The sequence below is a fragment of the Labrus mixtus genome, chromosome 7 (assembly GCF_963584025.1).
Source record: "Labrus mixtus chromosome 7, fLabMix1.1, whole genome shotgun sequence".
NCBI classification, from domain to species: domain Eukaryota; kingdom Metazoa; phylum Chordata; class Actinopteri; order Labriformes; family Labridae; genus Labrus; species Labrus mixtus.
In genome coordinates, this window is record NC_083618.1 from 403,748 (window position 1) to 422,466 (window position 18,719).

General features: G+C 39.7%; 2 protein-coding genes across 2 annotated transcripts in view; both read left to right on the top strand.

The window, feature by feature from the left end:
- grm2a (glutamate receptor, metabotropic 2a) overlaps positions 1-12,169 on the top strand; it is a 30,330-nt gene extending 18,161 nt beyond the window's left edge. Inside the window, exons 4-7 of the mRNA XM_061041907.1 lie at positions 2,553-3,390; positions 4,880-5,943; positions 11,189-11,366; positions 11,727-12,169. Coding sequence (XP_060897890.1) covers positions 2,553-3,390; positions 4,880-5,943; positions 11,189-11,366; positions 11,727-11,800 — 2,154 coding nt within the window. The 3' untranslated portion in view covers positions 11,801-12,169. The remainder of the gene's footprint in view (positions 1-2,552; positions 3,391-4,879; positions 5,944-11,188; positions 11,367-11,726) is intronic.
- A 1,766-nt stretch (positions 12,170-13,935) lies between these two features.
- On the top strand, positions 13,936-18,443 carry parp3 (poly (ADP-ribose) polymerase family, member 3). The gene is made up of 11 exons (XM_061041908.1): positions 13,936-14,098; positions 14,387-14,583; positions 14,667-14,792; positions 14,991-15,170; positions 15,334-15,472; positions 16,149-16,372; positions 16,464-16,616; positions 16,694-16,780; positions 16,857-17,034; positions 17,126-17,269; positions 17,421-18,443. Exons 2-11 carry the CDS (start codon positions 14,404-14,406, stop codon positions 17,591-17,593), a joined length of 1,584 nt encoding a protein of 527 aa, XP_060897891.1. The 5' UTR covers positions 13,936-14,098; positions 14,387-14,403; the 3' UTR covers positions 17,594-18,443.
- Positions 18,444-18,719: the final 276 nt, after the last annotated feature.

The window sequence follows — 18,719 nt, forward strand, 5'->3', positions numbered from 1 at the left end:
TGTAAGGGGTGTTGTCATCTGAGATAGAGAGATAGATAGATAGATAGATAGATATAGAATGATACAGAATATAACACGTGTATGCAGCCATACATATATTCTTGACATGTGTCGGTTCACTCAGGGTTTACTAAATTAAACCCATGAATAACCCATTGAAATCATTAAACATCTTTAGAATCTTTTATTGTGGAAGGAGTTTATATGCATTTGTGAAGTCATCTGGAAGGGAGGATTTTTTAAAGGGGGCATTGCTTTAAAAAAATTGAGTAACAATGATTCATCAGAAAGTGTTTATGTGCCACTTGCTGCTTTGAATCTTACTTTGATTACTTTCCAAGAGAGCAAGCACACGGCTGCCAGCTGTTTCAACACACGTTAAGAAAGGCTGTCAAGACAGTTCAAGGAGGGAGATGAGTCTAAGTAGAAATGTGATTATTAGCCCGTCTGCATAATCATGGATTTCTCCAGCTGACCGAGACACCTCAGGGGAAACCAACCTCTGAACTGATATGAAATGCTCACTCATGTGTTTCAACAATCTAGATGTTAATGTTGTTTTTCTCAAGCTACACCAGAGACAGGTCAGAAATAGCTTTTATGTGGAACTGTGGAATCTGTTCAACATTGTACGGTAATTTTTGGGTAGCAATAATAATTCAAGTCAAGTTGCTCTTGATTGGTTCTCTCACTAATTCCAATACATCTAGTTTTACTGAAAATCTCCAGTAGACATATTTAATCAGATTCGGACAACTTTATTTGTCCTCATATGGCAGTTCGATTTTTACAGTCATCCACACCGTACCGTACATACATTTGCAATTAAACAGCAGAAAGGAGAATGTCAGAGACAATAACAATAAATGTAAATATCTGAACTAACCTGCAGAATAACACACAGCCAATCATCCATAGATACACATTCAGATTTATTGTAATTTCTTAGTTTATTGTTTGCTTTTCCAGTTAGCGTACAAACCATTTGACCTGACCAGTCTGGTTGTGTTAATTGTGCTGTTATGCTGTGTTTGACGTATGTTCAAGACTGTATCCGAACAAAAAAGCAAAGTACAGACTCACTGCCTGAAGGAACTCTTTAAAGGCTTTATATTTGATTTTTCACACTTAAATGTAATAGAAATCAAGTATATCCTCTGAAAATAACTCTGTGAGTCATGATGAGTCCCACTGTCTGTGATGTTTTCAGAGTTTTCAGAGTCCAGTTTGTTTACATCATCAGGACGGCCGGCTGACTCCTCCCCTCGTGTATAAAAGTTGTTTAATTGAGGGACTAGAGAAAAGAAGAATAACATACTGTACTCACTGCTTAACTGTGTTTCTAGATCACGCTCATTTCAGGTAAATTTACATGCAGTGTGAAGATACGAGCATAATAAAGATCGCTAGCATTAGCATGCTAACACAACAATGCAGTGCGAGTTGTTTTGGTTTCATGCTGGTGCTCAAGGGCGACATCTGCTGGATCAAAAAATCACATATAAAGCCTTTAAATGACCAAACACCAGACTAATAATAATATTTCATATTCAACATGTGGTTGAACTGGGACAGCAGCAACAATTGCATCATTTGTTGGAAATCCATTTAAACAAGTGTTAAGGAAAGAAGATGCAATTACCTACTTTTATGCTTTTGGTATCACACTAAAAGTACTTGACAATAAAGGGATGAGAACTGAAACTCAATGAATGTGTTTGAATGTGAGTTTCCTCTCTGCCGTCTCCAGGCATGACTCATTGGCATTCAAGATGTTGCGCCACGAGTGTGCCGGTGTGAGTGCCAGCATTAGACTCAACCAGATTTAGGTTGGCATCCTTTTGACAGATTGGACTCGCTCCCCTTAGGCATCCACAGAAGTGCCTCAAGCATCAGCTAGTCAGTAGCTGCTTCTGCACACTGCACGCAGTGTCACAACACTGACAAAACCTATTACACAGGAAACCCAAAGTTTCAAAATTCTTTGATACTTTGACTCCCTTTCACTTCCATACCCCTGCCCTCAACCCCCAATCTGTCTCTCCCTGTCTACTTCTCTCCTAAGCAGAGCAAAAAGTTTCTGAAATGTATTGCATTTTTGTAGTACAGCATACTATATCCATTCTGACATCAACTGTAAGCACTCACATGTCGTGCATACAGAGTTTTTGGTTACCATTGATGACAGCGTCTCAGATATGAGAAGATGAGGTAGGCAGGATTCCTCTCAATTGATGAATTCACCAGTCAGCAGGAGAGTTCAGTTGTGAAAGGCCCAGCAGGAATTAAAAGAAGAAATGAGACTGAATGGGGTGAGACTAATTGCATCGGCAAGGGAATTACCATGAAGTGTAGACAGTTAAGTTAATTTATTTAATGTTGAGCATTTGACAGGTGTATGTTTTCAGTGTGAAGTGCAATGAATTAATTTCCAGTTTTTCCAATTACTACATCATTATAGGATGTATCTTAATGCCCAAATTACCCTGAATATTGTGTGATGACTGGTTAATGTAGCAAATACTCATTATGTTGTCTTTTACTCACTCCAGGTGGCAAACCTGTTGCGACTCTTCCAAATTCCTCAGATCAGCTATGCTTCAACCAGTGCAAAACTCAGCGATAAGAGCCGCTATGACTACTTTGCCCGCACCGTGCCCCCTGACTTCTATCAGGCCAAGGCCATGGCAGAGATCCTGCGTTACTTCAACTGGACATACGTGTCAACGGTGGCATCAGAAGGGGACTATGGTGAAACTGGAATTGATGCCTTCCAGCAAGAGGCTCGTGCCAGACAGATCTGTATTGCTACTTCAGCCAAGGTGAGCCGCTCCATGAGCCGCTGGAGTTACGAGAACGTGATCCGCTCCCTGCAGCAGAAGTCCAACGCCAAGGTAGTCATCCTGTTCACACGCAGCGAAGATGCCCGTGAACTGCTGGTGGCAGCAAACCGCATGAATGTCACGTTCACATGGGTGGCCAGTGATGGATGGGGAGCACAGGAGAGTGTGGTTAGAGGCAGTGAAGCTGTGGCTGATGGGGCTTTCACCATTGAACTGGCTTCCTATCAGATTCCCCAGTTTAATGACTACTTCACTGGCCTGCACCCGTACAACAACACTAGGAATCCCTGGTTCAGGGAGTTTTGGGAGAACCAGTTCCAGTGCAGCCTCCACGATTTGGGCTGTGGAAAAAACTCGCTACGGGAGGTTCCGTTTCAGCCAGAGTCCAAGATCATGTTTGTCGTAAACGCTGTCTATGCAATGGCCGCTGCCCTACATAACATGAGGCAGGCCTTATGCCCTAACTCAACCAAGGTGTGTGAAGCTCTCAAACCTGGCAATGGCAGAAAGTTTTACAGGGACTACATTCTCAAGGTCAAGTTTGAGGGTGAGTTTAATCATGATGAACTAGTATTTCACATTGCTGAATCTTGTACATGATTTTTTTTCTTTTTATAATTTACAGAAGCATCTTTTTTTTCTCATTATTTTAATGTCATACCACATTTCCCCATCTGCACCTCCTCTGCAACTAGGTTATATCAATTTAGATTAATTCATATAAAATTTTGAAATAGTGTTGGAGTAATTTTACATCTTTTTACACTGCAGCAGCAGATAGACTTTGTAATGATTCACTTTGCAAAGATTAAACTATTTGCTCAACTTTTTTATGCAACCTAATTTCAGTCTGACTGAAGAGAGGGTTTCATCACTGAAGACGCTGATCAAGCAAATATGACTTTTCTGCTCGTCTACTCAAAGCTGCAACACAAAACATGTTTGAATCAACAGTATTTGCATCAGCAAATCACTTCTGATTGACATATCAGTTCTAAAGCTCTCACTTCCATAAATGAGCGTTATAGTATTACTGACATTTGCATGATGGGAGACAGATGCAGAAAGTCACACAACTGGGCTTTTTGCTCTTCATGATTTGGGCTAAAACAATTACATGTAAGATATGGACCATCCAGAGAGAGAAAATAAAAACAAAAAAGTCAAAATAAAATAATTTTCATTGTTACTTTTCAATGCCATAAATAGAAAACAAGTATACGATAAAACCCCTTACACATAAAAATATCAATGGGAATACAATATATCAACTCCAAATAGATTTGAGCTGAATCACAAGGAATATTGATGATCACATTTTAATAGGATGGCTGAAGAGTATGCTACTGTCGAATGATATCACTATTAAGGAATTATATAAGATGATAGTAAAATGACAGGTCAATCAATTGATTATTTTGGGGAAAATGAATCATTACAAAATGTTATTGACTTAGATTAGTTTACAAAATAATAATGGTCAGTTGCGTCCCTCAGTTTATATTTTCCTGTTCAGGTATGCACAGTTTTTGCACTTCTAATCTTTTAAAGTCTTTTGAATTGGGTAATGATGGGTGTATTCTCAAATTTTGAAAATAGAGTTTTTCTCTAGCTGTAATTTACCAAAGCCAATTGTCCATTGTTGCATTAAGTGTGCCCACAGTTTGAGAAACCATTCAAGTGTTCAATCCATAATCCTCCTTCAAAGTAAACTGAGCACTGTGGCCTCCATCATATAAATTGACAAGTAGCACCTGTGACCTGTCACAGTCAGTGTTCAGTCTATACTGCAAGATTTAAAAAGCAGCTTTCACACATCAATACGCAAAAAGACCAATGAAATATGGCACTGTTCTATAGTAGAGAAAAACGTTTGATATTATATCAGAGTGCAAAGTCCACTTTTAGTAAATACAATAGACAGTGGTTAATTATTTCCACTTTTTCCTTTGCATTTGACGTTTCGTTGCACTTCCAAATGAATGATATCTGCAAGTTGTTCTTTGATAACGTTTTCTTGCTTTTTCACCTTTCAGCGCCTTTCCGTCCACCAGACACAGAGAATGTAGTCCGCTTTGATGCCTTCGGGGACAGCCTCGGCCGTTACAACATTTTCCACTACCACAAAGAAGACGGACGCTATGTTTACCGCAAGGTCGGTTATTGGGCCCAGAGCCTCACCCTGAACACCAGCTCGATCCCCTGGGATGGCCAGGTTGCACCGACTTCCCAGTGTAGTGACCCCTGCAGGAAGAATGAGGTGAAGAGTATGCAGCCTGGAGATGTGTGCTGCTGGATCTGTATCCCCTGTCAGCCCTACCAGTACTTGCAGGATGAGTTCACCTGTGCTGACTGTAGATTTGGACAGTGGCCCCTTGCTAACCTGACAGGCTGTTACGATCTGCCTGAGGAGTACATCCGCTGGGAAGATGCCTGGGCCATTGGACCCGTCACTATCTCCTGTCTGGGGATGATGTGCACACTCTTTGTCATTGGTCTCTTCATTAAACACAACGAGACACCCGTTGTGAAAGCCAGTGGACGTGAACTCTCCTACATTCTCCTGCTGGGAGTGTTGATGTGTTATAGCATGACTTTCATCTACATAGCAAAGCCATCAACCGCAGTTTGTACGCTGCGCCGACTGGGCTTAGGCACATCCTTTGCTGTGTGCTACTCAGCCCTCCTAACCAAGACCAATCGCATCGCACGAATCTTTAGCGGGGTTAAAGATGGAGCACAGCGACCACGCTTCATCAGCCCGGCTTCACAGGTCGCCATCTGTGGTGCTCTGATCTCCTGCCAGCTGGTTGTGGTGGTGGTCTGGCTGCTGGTGGAGACTCCAGGAGTGAGAAAGGAAGTGAGCCCAGAGAAAAGAGATGTGGTCACCCTTAAGTGTAACAGCAAGGACTCCAGCATGCTCATGTCCCTGACATACAACTGCATTCTCATTATTCTCTGCACGGTTTACGCCTTCAAGACCCGAAAATGCCCCGAGAACTTTAACGAGGCCAAGTTCATCGGGTTTACCATGTACACTACCTGCATAATCTGGCTGGCATTCCAGCCTATTTTCTACGTTACTGCCAGTGACTACAGGGTGAGTTCATTCACAAGGTTATACCTGCTGCTGTCCTTGCTCAATACATGGTTTGGTAACGATTTGTTTTTTTAATGATTTGTTCAGTTTGCACTAGGTTTGCTATCTGAGCAGAATACATCCTAGCAAATAACGACTTCTTCGGGGGTTAAACTTGAATTTTAAATGTTTAAGCTGTCATTGATCCAGTTGTCAGCTGAATCTGTGCTGCCTGTGGCTCTTAGTAATAGTCATAATCTTTACTACTGCTTTGATTTAATTATTCTTAATTATCTGATGGTGGATGGGTGGATGGATGGATGGATGGATGGATAGATGGGTGGATGGAAGGATGGATGGATGGGTGGATGGATGGGTGGGTGGATGGATGGATGGATGGATGGATGGAAGGATAGATGGGTGGATGGGTGGATGGATGGATGGATGGATGGATGGATGGATGGAAGGATAGATGGATGGATGGATGGATGGATGGATGGATGGATGGATGGATGGATGGAAGGATAGATGGATGGATGGATGGATGGATGGATGGATAGATGGATGGATGGTTGGATGGATGGATAGATGGATGGATAGATAGATGGGTGGGTGGATGGATGGATAGATGGATGGATGGATGGATGGATGGATAGATGGATGGGTGGATGGATGGATGGATGGATGGATGGAAGGATAGATGGATGGGTGGGTGGATGGATGGATAGATGGATGGATGGATGGATAGATGGATGGATGGTTGGATGGATAGATGGATGGATAGATAGATGGGTGGGTGGATGGATGGATAGATGGATGGATGGATGGATGGATAGATGGATGGGTGGATGGATAGATGGGTGGGTGGATGGATGGATGTATAGATGATGGATGGATGGATGGAAGGATAGATGGATGGATTGATGGAAGGATAGATGGGTGGATGGATGGATGGATGGATGGGTGGATGGATGGATAGATGGGTGGATGGAAAGATAGATGGATGGATGGATTGGTGGATAGATGGATGGATGGATAGATAGATGGATGGATGGATGGATGGATGGATGGATGGATGGATAGATGGATGGATGGATGGATGGATAGATGGGTGGGTGGGTGGATGGATAGATGGGTGGGTGGGTGGATGGATGGATGGGTGGATGGATAGATGGGTGGGTGGTTGGATGGATGGATAGATGGATGGATAGATAGATGGGTGGGTGGATGATAGATGGATGGATGGATGGATGGATGATGGAAGGATAGATGGGTGGGTGGATGGATGGGTGGGTGGATGGATGGATGGATGGATGGATGGGTGGATGATAGATGGATGGATTGATGGAAGGATAGATGGGTGGGTGGATGGACGGATGGGTGGGTGGATGGATGGATAGATGGGTGGATGGAAGGATAGATGGATGGATGGATGGATAGCTGGATGGATGGGTGGATGGATAGATGGATAGATAGATAGATGGATGGATGGAAGGGTGGAAGGATAGATGGGAGGATTTGTCTTCAATGTGTACTGTACAGTTAAAGGAATAAATTACATAAACTCCAGATAAAAGATTGGCCTGAGTTGTTGGGTTATATTCCTACAAGATTTGAACATTGAGCAGTGGGAGAAAAGGCAGTATGGAGAATAGACAGAGGTATCACCTGACACAGCTGCCTGCACAGAAACATGGAGAAGGCTGGCAGGAGAATGAGGTCTTAAAGGGAACTGAACGTCCCAGTGCATCCCTGTGTGTCCCTGTGTTGAATGGAGCATGATTTACTGGGATGCTGATTCCCAGATGTGCCCTCTGTCCAGGGACTCCCGTCAGGCCCAGAGGAACTTTTCCCCCAGGCCCCCCATGCAACATGAGCAATTCACAGCCAGAACAGGCTCATCAGATAGGCACTAAACTCCCTTTTGACCGATGAATAATTACTGAAGCAACTGAGTTGGCACATTGTCTCTAGTTCTTCACAGGCAGAGCTATATTACTACTGTTCTCTTAGTTTTACACCACTTCTTAAATTGTTGTCACAGCCTGATGCAAACCTCCAGCTGAATAACAAATACAGATTTGATGGTGGTCTGTCATGAAATGTTAAACTGATGTAAATGCAGTCTAGTGAGCCATGAATAACACATTTGATTATTATATGAAATATTAAAGATGTTCTCCGCACCCTGAGGGAGCGGGCTCTCCTAACATGCCAGTGCAGGTCATCTCTTCTCAGCAGCAAACACAAATGATTAAACATCCGCTGAACACAGAAGTCACAGTAATTGTGTGTGGACAGACTAAAAGCCAGAGACAGTAATCTTACAACCACTGACTGTCACATTACTTTAATGCAAACCCTCCTTTCATAGTTAATTTTACTCTCTGTCATTGAGTCTCTTCAACATATTCTAACATCATTGTGTTTTTGCAGTAGATTGCTGAAGTTTAGAGCCGATAAGCCATTTTTTCATAGCCACTATTTTTCTCTAAAATCAAGCCACTGAAAAGCTAATGTATATTTAAAATCAGATTTAGGATCTGTTTTTACATCAGAAATTAACATGTTTACAGCCTGGTTCAAAAATCCAAAAAGGTCTGATTAGCTGATGTCTCAATCGGCATATACTGTACGGGGTTTGAATTTTTGGATAACTCATCTGTTTGATTTGATGAAGATAAGCGTTATTCACAATAAGATGCACAGCTGACCTTACTTCCAGGCGGGCGCAATGTTACGGTTTGTCCATTAATATTTACAGTCTATTTGTTCAACTAAGAAGTGGAAATCTCCCATCAGAATTGAGCATCCCCCACTCCTACAGATTTATTTTTACAACTAATTTTAAATCACCCAATGTTATTATTTTTATTGAAATTATAGTACCTTAGAAAAAGAGATTAAGAGCACAATTCCACATTCACATTCACAGTGATGTCTTCATTAATAAATTACTTATGGATGGAGTCAATACAATTTGGCATTACCAAAAGGGTGTTGGGGCTGGTTCCAATAAAGCTTTTCAATAAACTAAAAGCACAACGTCTAATAAAAAGAGGAATCTCATCTCTTCACTGCTAGGTTCTCTGGAGGAAAAAAGCTAACTGTATACAGCAGACGTGGTCAAAAGTCCTGTATTCATCAAACAAAATAATATATTCAAATCCAAACACAGTAAAAAAGAAAAACAGTGAAAGAAATAGCAGAAAACAGTGTAGCTATACTTTACACCCTATTTTCCACACCAGAGAAGAAGCATCTGGAAATGATCACAGTAAAGGCAGTGTCCTCTGGTCTTCCAACGCAACATGTTGTGAATTATTAAAACCACTTAACTGGTCATTTCTATGCATGTTCCCAGTTTTACTCATGACTATTTCTGCAGTAAGCAGAGGACATTAAGCCCCTGTGCTCTTGGTATAGTTAATGTTATAATGAATAAACTGTTATTCCATATATACAAATATACAGAAACAAGGGAGACATTTATTTGGTAAGAAAAGAAACAACTAACTTGAATTAGTTGTTTAACATATCATGGTATTCTACTGTATGACCTTCAGACAGCGACCACTTTTGCAAAACTGTATATAAAAAAATGGTGACACTGGAAACCTAAATCCACTCCAGCCTTCTACAGTAACGATGTAATAACTTTTTATAGTTACTAAAGAAAATTAACTAACACCATCTCCATTGTACTTAATACTAAGCAATGAGTTAGGTAATTGAATTAAATCATTTGAAATATCTTAAAGGTCCCATATTCTTCTTTTTCTGGTTTTATTTGCTCTTTAGTGTGTTTTCCAAGTGTCCTGTGCATGTTTAGGCACATCTATGTGCAAAAATTCAAAGTCCGCGGAAACGCGGCTTCTCCTACGTCCTCCTGTTAGCTGTAGCATTATGATGATGATCTATTTAATGTTAAGTGTCGGCCCATGGAGTTAAGGTCAGTAATAATATAACATTAGCTCACAATACAAAGCCATCATTTAGCATTGCCTACATAACAATGAAAACACAAAGGGGCATCTCAGCAAAAGTTAACTCTGTATGCTAACTGCTAACAACTAAGACAGCTTTGCATTTTGTAACTCACCATTCTCTGAATAAAATAAGCTTCTGCTTCCTCCTCCAATTCTGACTAAGATGACTCAAACTTACTGTTTAGGGCTGCACTAGAATGTTACATACAACATTGATTGTAGATAATAAAATCCAGTGAGATGCCATCAAAACATGATCTACCACCCTGTACAGTCTCAGTCAGAAATAGTCTGTTTTTAAACTATTAAACTATGAAAACAAGTTTTAATGTATTTTTACAATAGTTATGTCACTCTACCTTAAGTGTTCTGAATACTTAACAAAGCACACTGCTAGACTATAGCAGAGTACAACATTACAGCAGACAGCATTTGTCATGATCTATCATGTTAGTAACTCAGAATCACAAAGGCTACCAATTCAACAGTCAACAAAGTCTTATTTCACTGTTTTATGATACATTGATATATACCAATACATGAACATAATATTGTAATCACTGTCTGTCTATTATCTTCGTTGCAGAACAGTGAGTATGCACAGTGACCACATTTCTGTAATGCCAACATTAGCATTCAGCCTGTTGACAGACACCTACAGTACTGTTCCTTGTAAAAATGGGATGCGCCTGCCACACACCACACGGTGCTGGGCTGCATCCTGTTATCAAGGGAAACAAATCCAAGAGGAGGAAACTTGAAATAAAAGAGCAGTCTGAAGACACAATTGAGATGTGGGCAGTGGGAGGGGGTGGGGGTTATGAAGTTGATTGACAAGTAAATAAACACATCGCTTAACACCTCCTTTTAGCAGTCTCAGCTGATAGCTTCCTCCTTCATCCTCTGTTGCACCTGGCTTTGATTCTGATTCATATAATGTATCCTTGATTTACAGCAAAATGGTAATCAACTAACACCAATTCTGATGCTTTTAAGATTTGACACTTGAAGAGTGAAATTATGACTTTGTGCTTATTTCGAACACAAGTGGTGTGTAATTCAGAAGGCTTTCTACATCTTACAAGTTTATGTTTTCTGTACTATTTTAATATTTTTCGTTTGTTTATTCAAACTCATACCACTGAACATCTATGATTCATGTCTAAAACTATAAAGCAGGTGCAGGACTATGAGCTTAAAACAAACAGACTACATCTGAGTTAACTGTTTTATTTTGTCTTGTAGAGTGAATTTCTCACCTCTCACTCCTCCTCCAGGTGCAAACCACCACCATGTGCATCTCTGTGAGTCTGAGTGGGTCCGTGGTGTTGGGCTGCCTCTTTGCTCCAAAGGTCCACATCATCCTGTTCCAGCCTCAGAAGAATGTCTGCAATCTCAGAGTGGCCACCACCCGCTTCAGCGTCACCACCGGCCCAGGCTCCAGCTTCTCTCAAGGTACGTCCTGCAATACACAGTTTAGATAAAGGTCAAAAATAGTAAAAGACTGATCATCGCTCAACTGAAATGTGACGTTATATCAATAATAAAAACTACTTAATCTCTATATTAGGTAAAACACAAATGCTTGAGAGTTCTCTTTCCCTTTAAACAAATAGTAGGAATAAAAATAAATAGAAAAAAGACTGCCCCTGTGTATGGTATTACAATGTTAACACATACATTCAATTATCATACTGCTTATTCATCAGTGAGTTCTCTGGGCTGCTGTTAGCTTCCTGAACAAAATGAAACGACACGTGCCCTGTAATGTAGCATCTGCATTGTTCAAATAAAAAACCCTGCTTTCTTTCGCAGCATCAGTGTCCAATGTCGTTCCAACTGTGTGTAACGGACGAGAAGTGGTGGACTCCACAACGTCCTCCTTGTGAAGATCAGCTGAGTTTCTTTGCCAAGCATCGTAAACAGAGTTATATAATCACTAGTCATGAATCAGGTGTCTCAGATATTAAAGAGGTCACACAGACGATCGTCCTGACTTTGTTGTCCTCAAAGTGCTGTGATTACAATGTCCCGATTATTTGATTTAGTTCTTTTGCTCGTAGCGATTTGAAATGAGATGCTGAAAAATTATGATATATCCCTTGTTTTTATTGAAGATTCTACTTGGAGTATGGAGTGAACTGTAGTAAATCTGTTAAATGTAATATATACAAGACGTTTTTATTGTAGATTTTGGTGAACCAGTATGTGCTCTCTTGTAATTTATGTAAATAAAATGTGTTTTCTATTAATACTAAGGTGACTTATAGTCTGACAATTTATTTGAACACAATCATCAAATGGGTTCTCTATGATAAGCGATATGAGATGGGCTTGACAATGTAAACCCTGACACAAGTACATTGTAGTCTGAGTACACAGCCCACCCAAATCTGTCAAACAAGCTTTAATACCACATTGTCTGTAAGCCATGTGCAGCATCGCCTTCTGCTGCACACAAAATGTCTGTAATACACTAAATGGACTGAATACGAGTAGTGCCTTTCAAGCTCATAGGACAAAGAAACGTCCTGGGCAAGGGCATTTATAAGGTGGTTGGAAAGTCAGGAATTGAACCACTGACCCTGCATTGAATTGACACTCTGCTCCATCGCCTGAGATGAAACGCATGACTTCTGTGGAAGAAGTGTGCCATCAGGTTCCTTGACCACCTTATTTATGCAATGATGTCAAAGCAAATTGAGTTTGGAATTGGTTGGAAATCTGAGAAGTCTAATATTTATCAGCCTCAATCTACACCATCTGCCAAGACCAAACAGTCTCCACATGAATATTATCAGCACAAATTTCATCATCTGTCGATATTGGATAAAATCCACTAAAGCTGTCCTCTGTATACACACAGTCTGTATGAATTTGAGGAATAAGCAGAGTCATACAGTATATGTAATTTAACACTGCCATCTTGTGTCCAAATTGTTCATTCTAGGCCCTTGGGCTTGTAGTAAATAGTGTATCTGGAGGATGTGGACATGTAAGAGAACTGCATTTCTTTGTAGAGCTGCTCAGTGACCATCATTATATTATTATTATCATATAAACTAAGCACATCATTGTTCAGGATCTCCTTGCTGTGATAGTAAGAACTAAAGTGTGAACTTGTGTGAATATGAAAAAAAAACAGCTCACAACATTAAGCTTAGTTTTGGAAAGATATTTGCTTCAGGAACTGTTACTGACCTATAAGCTCTATTTCACCTTATTGCATACTGGTATCTTTGAAAACACATTGCTCCATCGATCCTCATCAGAAAAACTACACACTGATCAAACACATACACACAAATGCAACGCTCTTATGAACTCCCATTATACAATTGACTATTATGCATACAATGATTATTAATTTCTCATTATTGGGTTCTTTCTCTATTGAATAAACCTTTTATCTGAACAGCAACACGAGATAGGCTTCCCAGAAGTGCAACTATTTTTTAAGCCAGGCTTTTCTCACCTTGGGTTCCAGATCGTTTATGGAATTAAAATGTGGTTGCCTGAATTTTTTATTGATTGATTACTAAAAAAATATATTGTATATTAAAATATATTAAACACATGCTACTGTGGGCCATAGCCCCTAGACAAAAAAAGCCTAAATGTGGTCTAAAATGAATGTTTGCTTGTAATAGAAAAGCTACATGATTGAAAAGCAAAATGTGTATTGGCAACTGGGGAGTTTTGAAAAGTCATAGTGGGGTCACTCTGATTATATATATATATATATATATATATATATATATATATATATATATATATATATATATATAATATAATATTTGTGTGAATTTTTTTTTTTTAACTCGGCAGCTTAACCTTTCAGTTAAGCTACCAAATATACTACACTTGCTATATATTTTTAAATAGAGACTTCGGTTACATTATCTATAAGGATTGTTTGAATGTGTTACTAACCGGACTGAGCTAGGTGGCGGTATAGCCGTCAGCTCTGCAGATCCATGGACTCCGCCCCAGCAGCTACAAGAAGGGAAAACAGAGAATACAGTTGAGCTCCGCCTCTTCCTCTGACTGTAAAGTGAAGGTAAACTTCCCGAAAATCAGCTGCCCTCACTCAGCCCAGTGACAGCTTCTTCTTCAGCGAAGTGTCTGTGTGTGTGCCCGCCTGCCTTCCTCTCTCCCAGCCGACAAACACTACGTATAGTAAAAAGGTAAGTTTATAGCCAGGGGAATTCAGCTTGTTTACCGAGTAAAGAAGGGAGGGTGGAGGCTCTCGGGCCACGTCCCAAAACATAAGAAAACTACTTTTTTCATAATGATGACTTGCTAATAGTTATGGTTGTTGCTAACTCGTAATTACTTAGTAAATAAATGTTTGGGGAATTCATTCATTCGTGTTGATAAACAGCCTGAGAGGGGAAGCTGGCCTGTGTGTGTAGGCATGTCTGAGCTTGTCCAGACTTCATGCCCAGTTCACAACATGGCAAGTCTTTGTGCAGGATTTTACATCAGGATCATGGCACCAAAGAGAAAAGCTGCTACTGCTGCTAAGAGAGGTGGCAAGAAGGCAAAGGAGGAAACACCAAAGCCCAAAGATGCCTTCACTTCAGCTAAAGAGGCTCTTCTGGCTGCAGGGCCACAGGTGAAAACTACGAGAAAGGTGGACGAGCACTGCCCTCTGTCTTCATCAGGAGAGGTAAGGAACATGCTGTACTTCAAGTATGATTTTCCCACAGTACACCTTGAATACTTCACTGACCCCCTATGTTATCTGATCAGGTGTATGAGGACTATGACTGTATGCTCAACCAGACAAACATCGGACACAACAACAATAAGTTTTATGTCATTCAAGTTGTCAAAGCACAAAACAAATACCATTCATGGAACAGGTGGGGTAGAGTGGTAAGTGTGTCTCATTTTCTTAATACTGGTTATATTTGTATTCTGTGCAAAGATATTTCTGCTGAATATTTGTTGGTGAAAAATACATTCCTAGTTGTTGGTGTTATTAGCATAACTTTTGATGTTTATTCAAATTTGATGGTCATTTCTGTTTCTTAAGTGCATGTTTGTGTGTTTCATCTTGAAATATGAATTCAGGGCGAAGTTGGGCAAAGCAAACTGAACATGTTTATTAATCCTGAGGATGCTGTGAAGGACTTCGAAAAAAAGTTTAAGGATAAGACAAAGAACAACTGGAGCGATCGGTCTAATTTTGTGTCTCACCAAGGGAAGTACACCCTGATAGAAGTGGATGGAGAAGAGGATGCTGAGGTCAAGGTAACATCAAAGTACAAATGTCACTAGAACAAGGACCACTGAATAAGAAACCCAGACGATTATCTAATCTGCTAGAATGATCCATAACAGACTTCAGCAATATTTAATTACCTTTGAAAGTCATTATTAGACTCAGTAAAGTCTCTCCTTTTTGGTGTTGCAGGTTGACAGTGTGGATGGAAAGACTGTCAAAGTCAATAAAAATGTCCTTCCCTGCACACTTGACGTTGCTACAAAGAGCCTCATTGAGCTCATTTTCAGCAACGACATGTTCAAGGAGGCGATGGAGTGTATGAACTTAGGTAGGTGTGTCTCAGTTTACCAACTCTTCAATACAAACAGGTTCAACCAGTTTCCATGACGTTTAGTGTGCTGATACACCGCTTATGTAACTTTCAAATGGGATGCAAACATGGATGAACAAAGTAGTGAAAAAGAAGGATCACATCATTTTTTTAATATTTATCTCAGAATACAAATAGAAAATAGTTACCGTTTGAAGGATACTTTTGTTATTAAATATTTCTATTACCTGATTTGAAGACTTATCATTTTTAGAAGATAAGATAGGCAAAACAGGAAAACTTCTCAATTTTATGTAAAAAAAAAAAAAAGACATGTGAGACATGTTTTAAATTCCATTATTTTCTCAAAATAAAAATGATGCAGCTTTTATTTTGCATTTTTGTACTGTGTTGAGCTGATAGTAATTTATCATTCTGGATTAGAAACATAGAAGTAGTGAAGAGGAGAGACAACAAAGGCTGAAGTCTGCAGTAACACACAACACAACTTATCCAATCAGCACCAGAGCCTCTCTAACCAGATCATTACCACATGTTAGTTCTTACATTTATAAGTAATTGCACTTTAACACAGTACAGTACAGTGAGGGAAATGCCTTTTCTTAGCAGAAACAAACGTACAATAACTGGACTGGTCTTGATTTGTGGTTTTGTGTGTGTATCTATTACACAGACATAAAGAAGATGCCTCTGGGTAAGCTCAGTAAGATGCAGATTGCAAAGGGCTTTGAAGTGTTGGAGGAGATCGAAGCAGCAATGAACCGAAAAAGCAAAAGCGAAGTTCTGGAAGAACTTTCCTCAAAGTTCTTCACCATTGTTCCTCACAACTTTGGCCGCAACAGACCTCCGACCATTAACGACAGTGAGGTTGTGGAGAAGAAGAAAGAGATGCTCATGGTACTTCTTTTCTTCATATAACATGTTATGCATATTTAACATGTAGTGAGTAGTGTTCTTAACTCGTCCTCTTCTAACACGCTCTGTGAAGGTGTTGGCTGACATTGAGCTAGCCCAGACTCTGAAGTCGGAGACTGAAAAGGCTCAGGAAGAGATTGAGACAGTTCCTCACGCTCTGGACCAGGACTACAATTCTCTTAAATGTGATCTCACTCTGATGGACAAGAAGTCAGAAACATACAAGGTACCAATCTCAGATAATTTTCAATTCATACTGTCCTCTTGAACAACTATAATACCTTTATTTTCTTGGATTCACAGATCATAGAAAAATACCTGAAAGTGACTTCAGATGGCTATTGCAAACCAAAGATTATCAACGTCTGGGAAGTCGATCGAGAAAAAGAGGTAGGTACCTTCAGTTTTGAAAATCCTATCTTAACATAGAACTCGTGTGGCCTTACACATATTATGCACATTTTAGGGAGAGCGGTTTGAGGAACACGATACTCTGGAGAATCGCCGTCTGCTGTGGCACGGCACAAACATAGCTGTTGTGGCGGCGATCCTTAAAAGCGGTCTGAGGATAATGCCCCATTCAGGAGGACGTGTTGGCCGCGGTATCTATTTTGCATCAGAAAACAGCAAGTCAGCAGGTTATGGTGAGCCTATTGACAAGTAGAGGATGGAATATTATTATAGTGACTTTAGTTTCAATTGTAACGATATACATTTTCCTTTTTCTATTGGAAGTGAGATGCTCTAAGAACACTGGAGTCATGTTTTTGAGTGAGGTAGCCCTCGGCAAAGAATCTACCATCACCAGAGACAACAGTTCTCTGAAAAAGGCTCCCGTGGGCTATGACAGTGTGGTGGCACGAGGAACTGTGGAACCAGGTACAATACTTCTTCAATCTTATTAATGCATTGGTTTAAAGCCTATGTGTATAAAGAATTGTAAACAATTACTTTTCACAACTGTAACTTAGAGGAATGCTCAGAAAGATACAAATTATTGTTTGGTAAAGTTTTAAACTCTTTTTTTTAGATCCATCTATGGATGTGTTCATCACATTGGATGGTAAGACAGTTGCTGTGCCTCAAGGAAAGCCCATAGATCAGCCCCAGTTCTCAGACAGCTACTTCGGTAACAGTGAATATCTCATCTACAAAGAGAGCCAGTGTCGCCTTCGCTACCTGCTGGAGCTCAACATGCGCTAATTCAGCTTGAGGAAAGAAGCAGACCCCTTTGAAAGAAGTTTCCTGATTCCTTCGATATAACCGGCTTCCTTAAAAGCTTAGCTATGTTCATACTAACATGGTTGTTGTCTTTATTATAACATTGCACTGATGTTTCAACCATTATGCATTAATGCCTTGTACTTCTCTGTGCCTTATCTTTTGAACATTTTAAAACCGGCCTGCCTCTGACAGACGGCACTTAGTAATAATACTTCAAAGAATTACTCTATTTCTCTTTCCTGCAATATGAAGACTTTTTACTTCTTACTTGGTCTTGATTTAAACATGTCTAAAATGCTTCTAGATGATTACGACCTTTTTTTCCTGCATTGCTTGCTGCTTTTTTTTTTTTTGCATCTGCATTCAGGTTTAAATATATCAGCTTCTAGATGTTGTTTTTTTTAATCCAAGTGGTACGCTTATAAAAACACATCTCTCAGAAGAAAAGTTCACAAAGGAAAAAGGTCCAGTGCACCTTTGCTAATTAATACTGAATGTCAGAAAAGGAAATTATGATCTATGCACAGATATGTTTACAGAAAGAATAAGTGCAATTTGTGTTTGATGCTCAAACACTGGTGAAAAAAGATGCTAGTTTGTTGAGCTGTAAAAAAAAAAAAAAAAAAAACTTTGAGTAATTCAGCAAAGCAAAAGTAATGTAACATGTAAGCCATGAGAAGCCTGTGCAATGACTTGTCCTGCAGGTAACAAATGTCACCAGATGGTGTCAATGATGAGAGACTTCCTTGGCATATAATGACCTGCGCAGTTTTGCACTATGATAATACTTGAATGGATAATAATTGATTAAACTAAAGTGCCCCTCTCACTTGTTCCAATGTTTTTTTTTTATTATGGATGTGTCAAGACCATACGTCAAGACTTGTTGCATACCTGTGTGTTTATGTGTGTTATCCATTGTTTAATATGATCATTGTTTAATACCATTTGATTAAAGGCAATATATCTTATTTTTACGGATGTAGTAACTAGAAAATCTTGTCATATTACAAATGCTAGTACACATGGATTGAATTGTTTTAGATTTACAGCCTGTATTGCAGATTAGACATTCATATTAAATGTTAATGTTTTAATCGCTCTC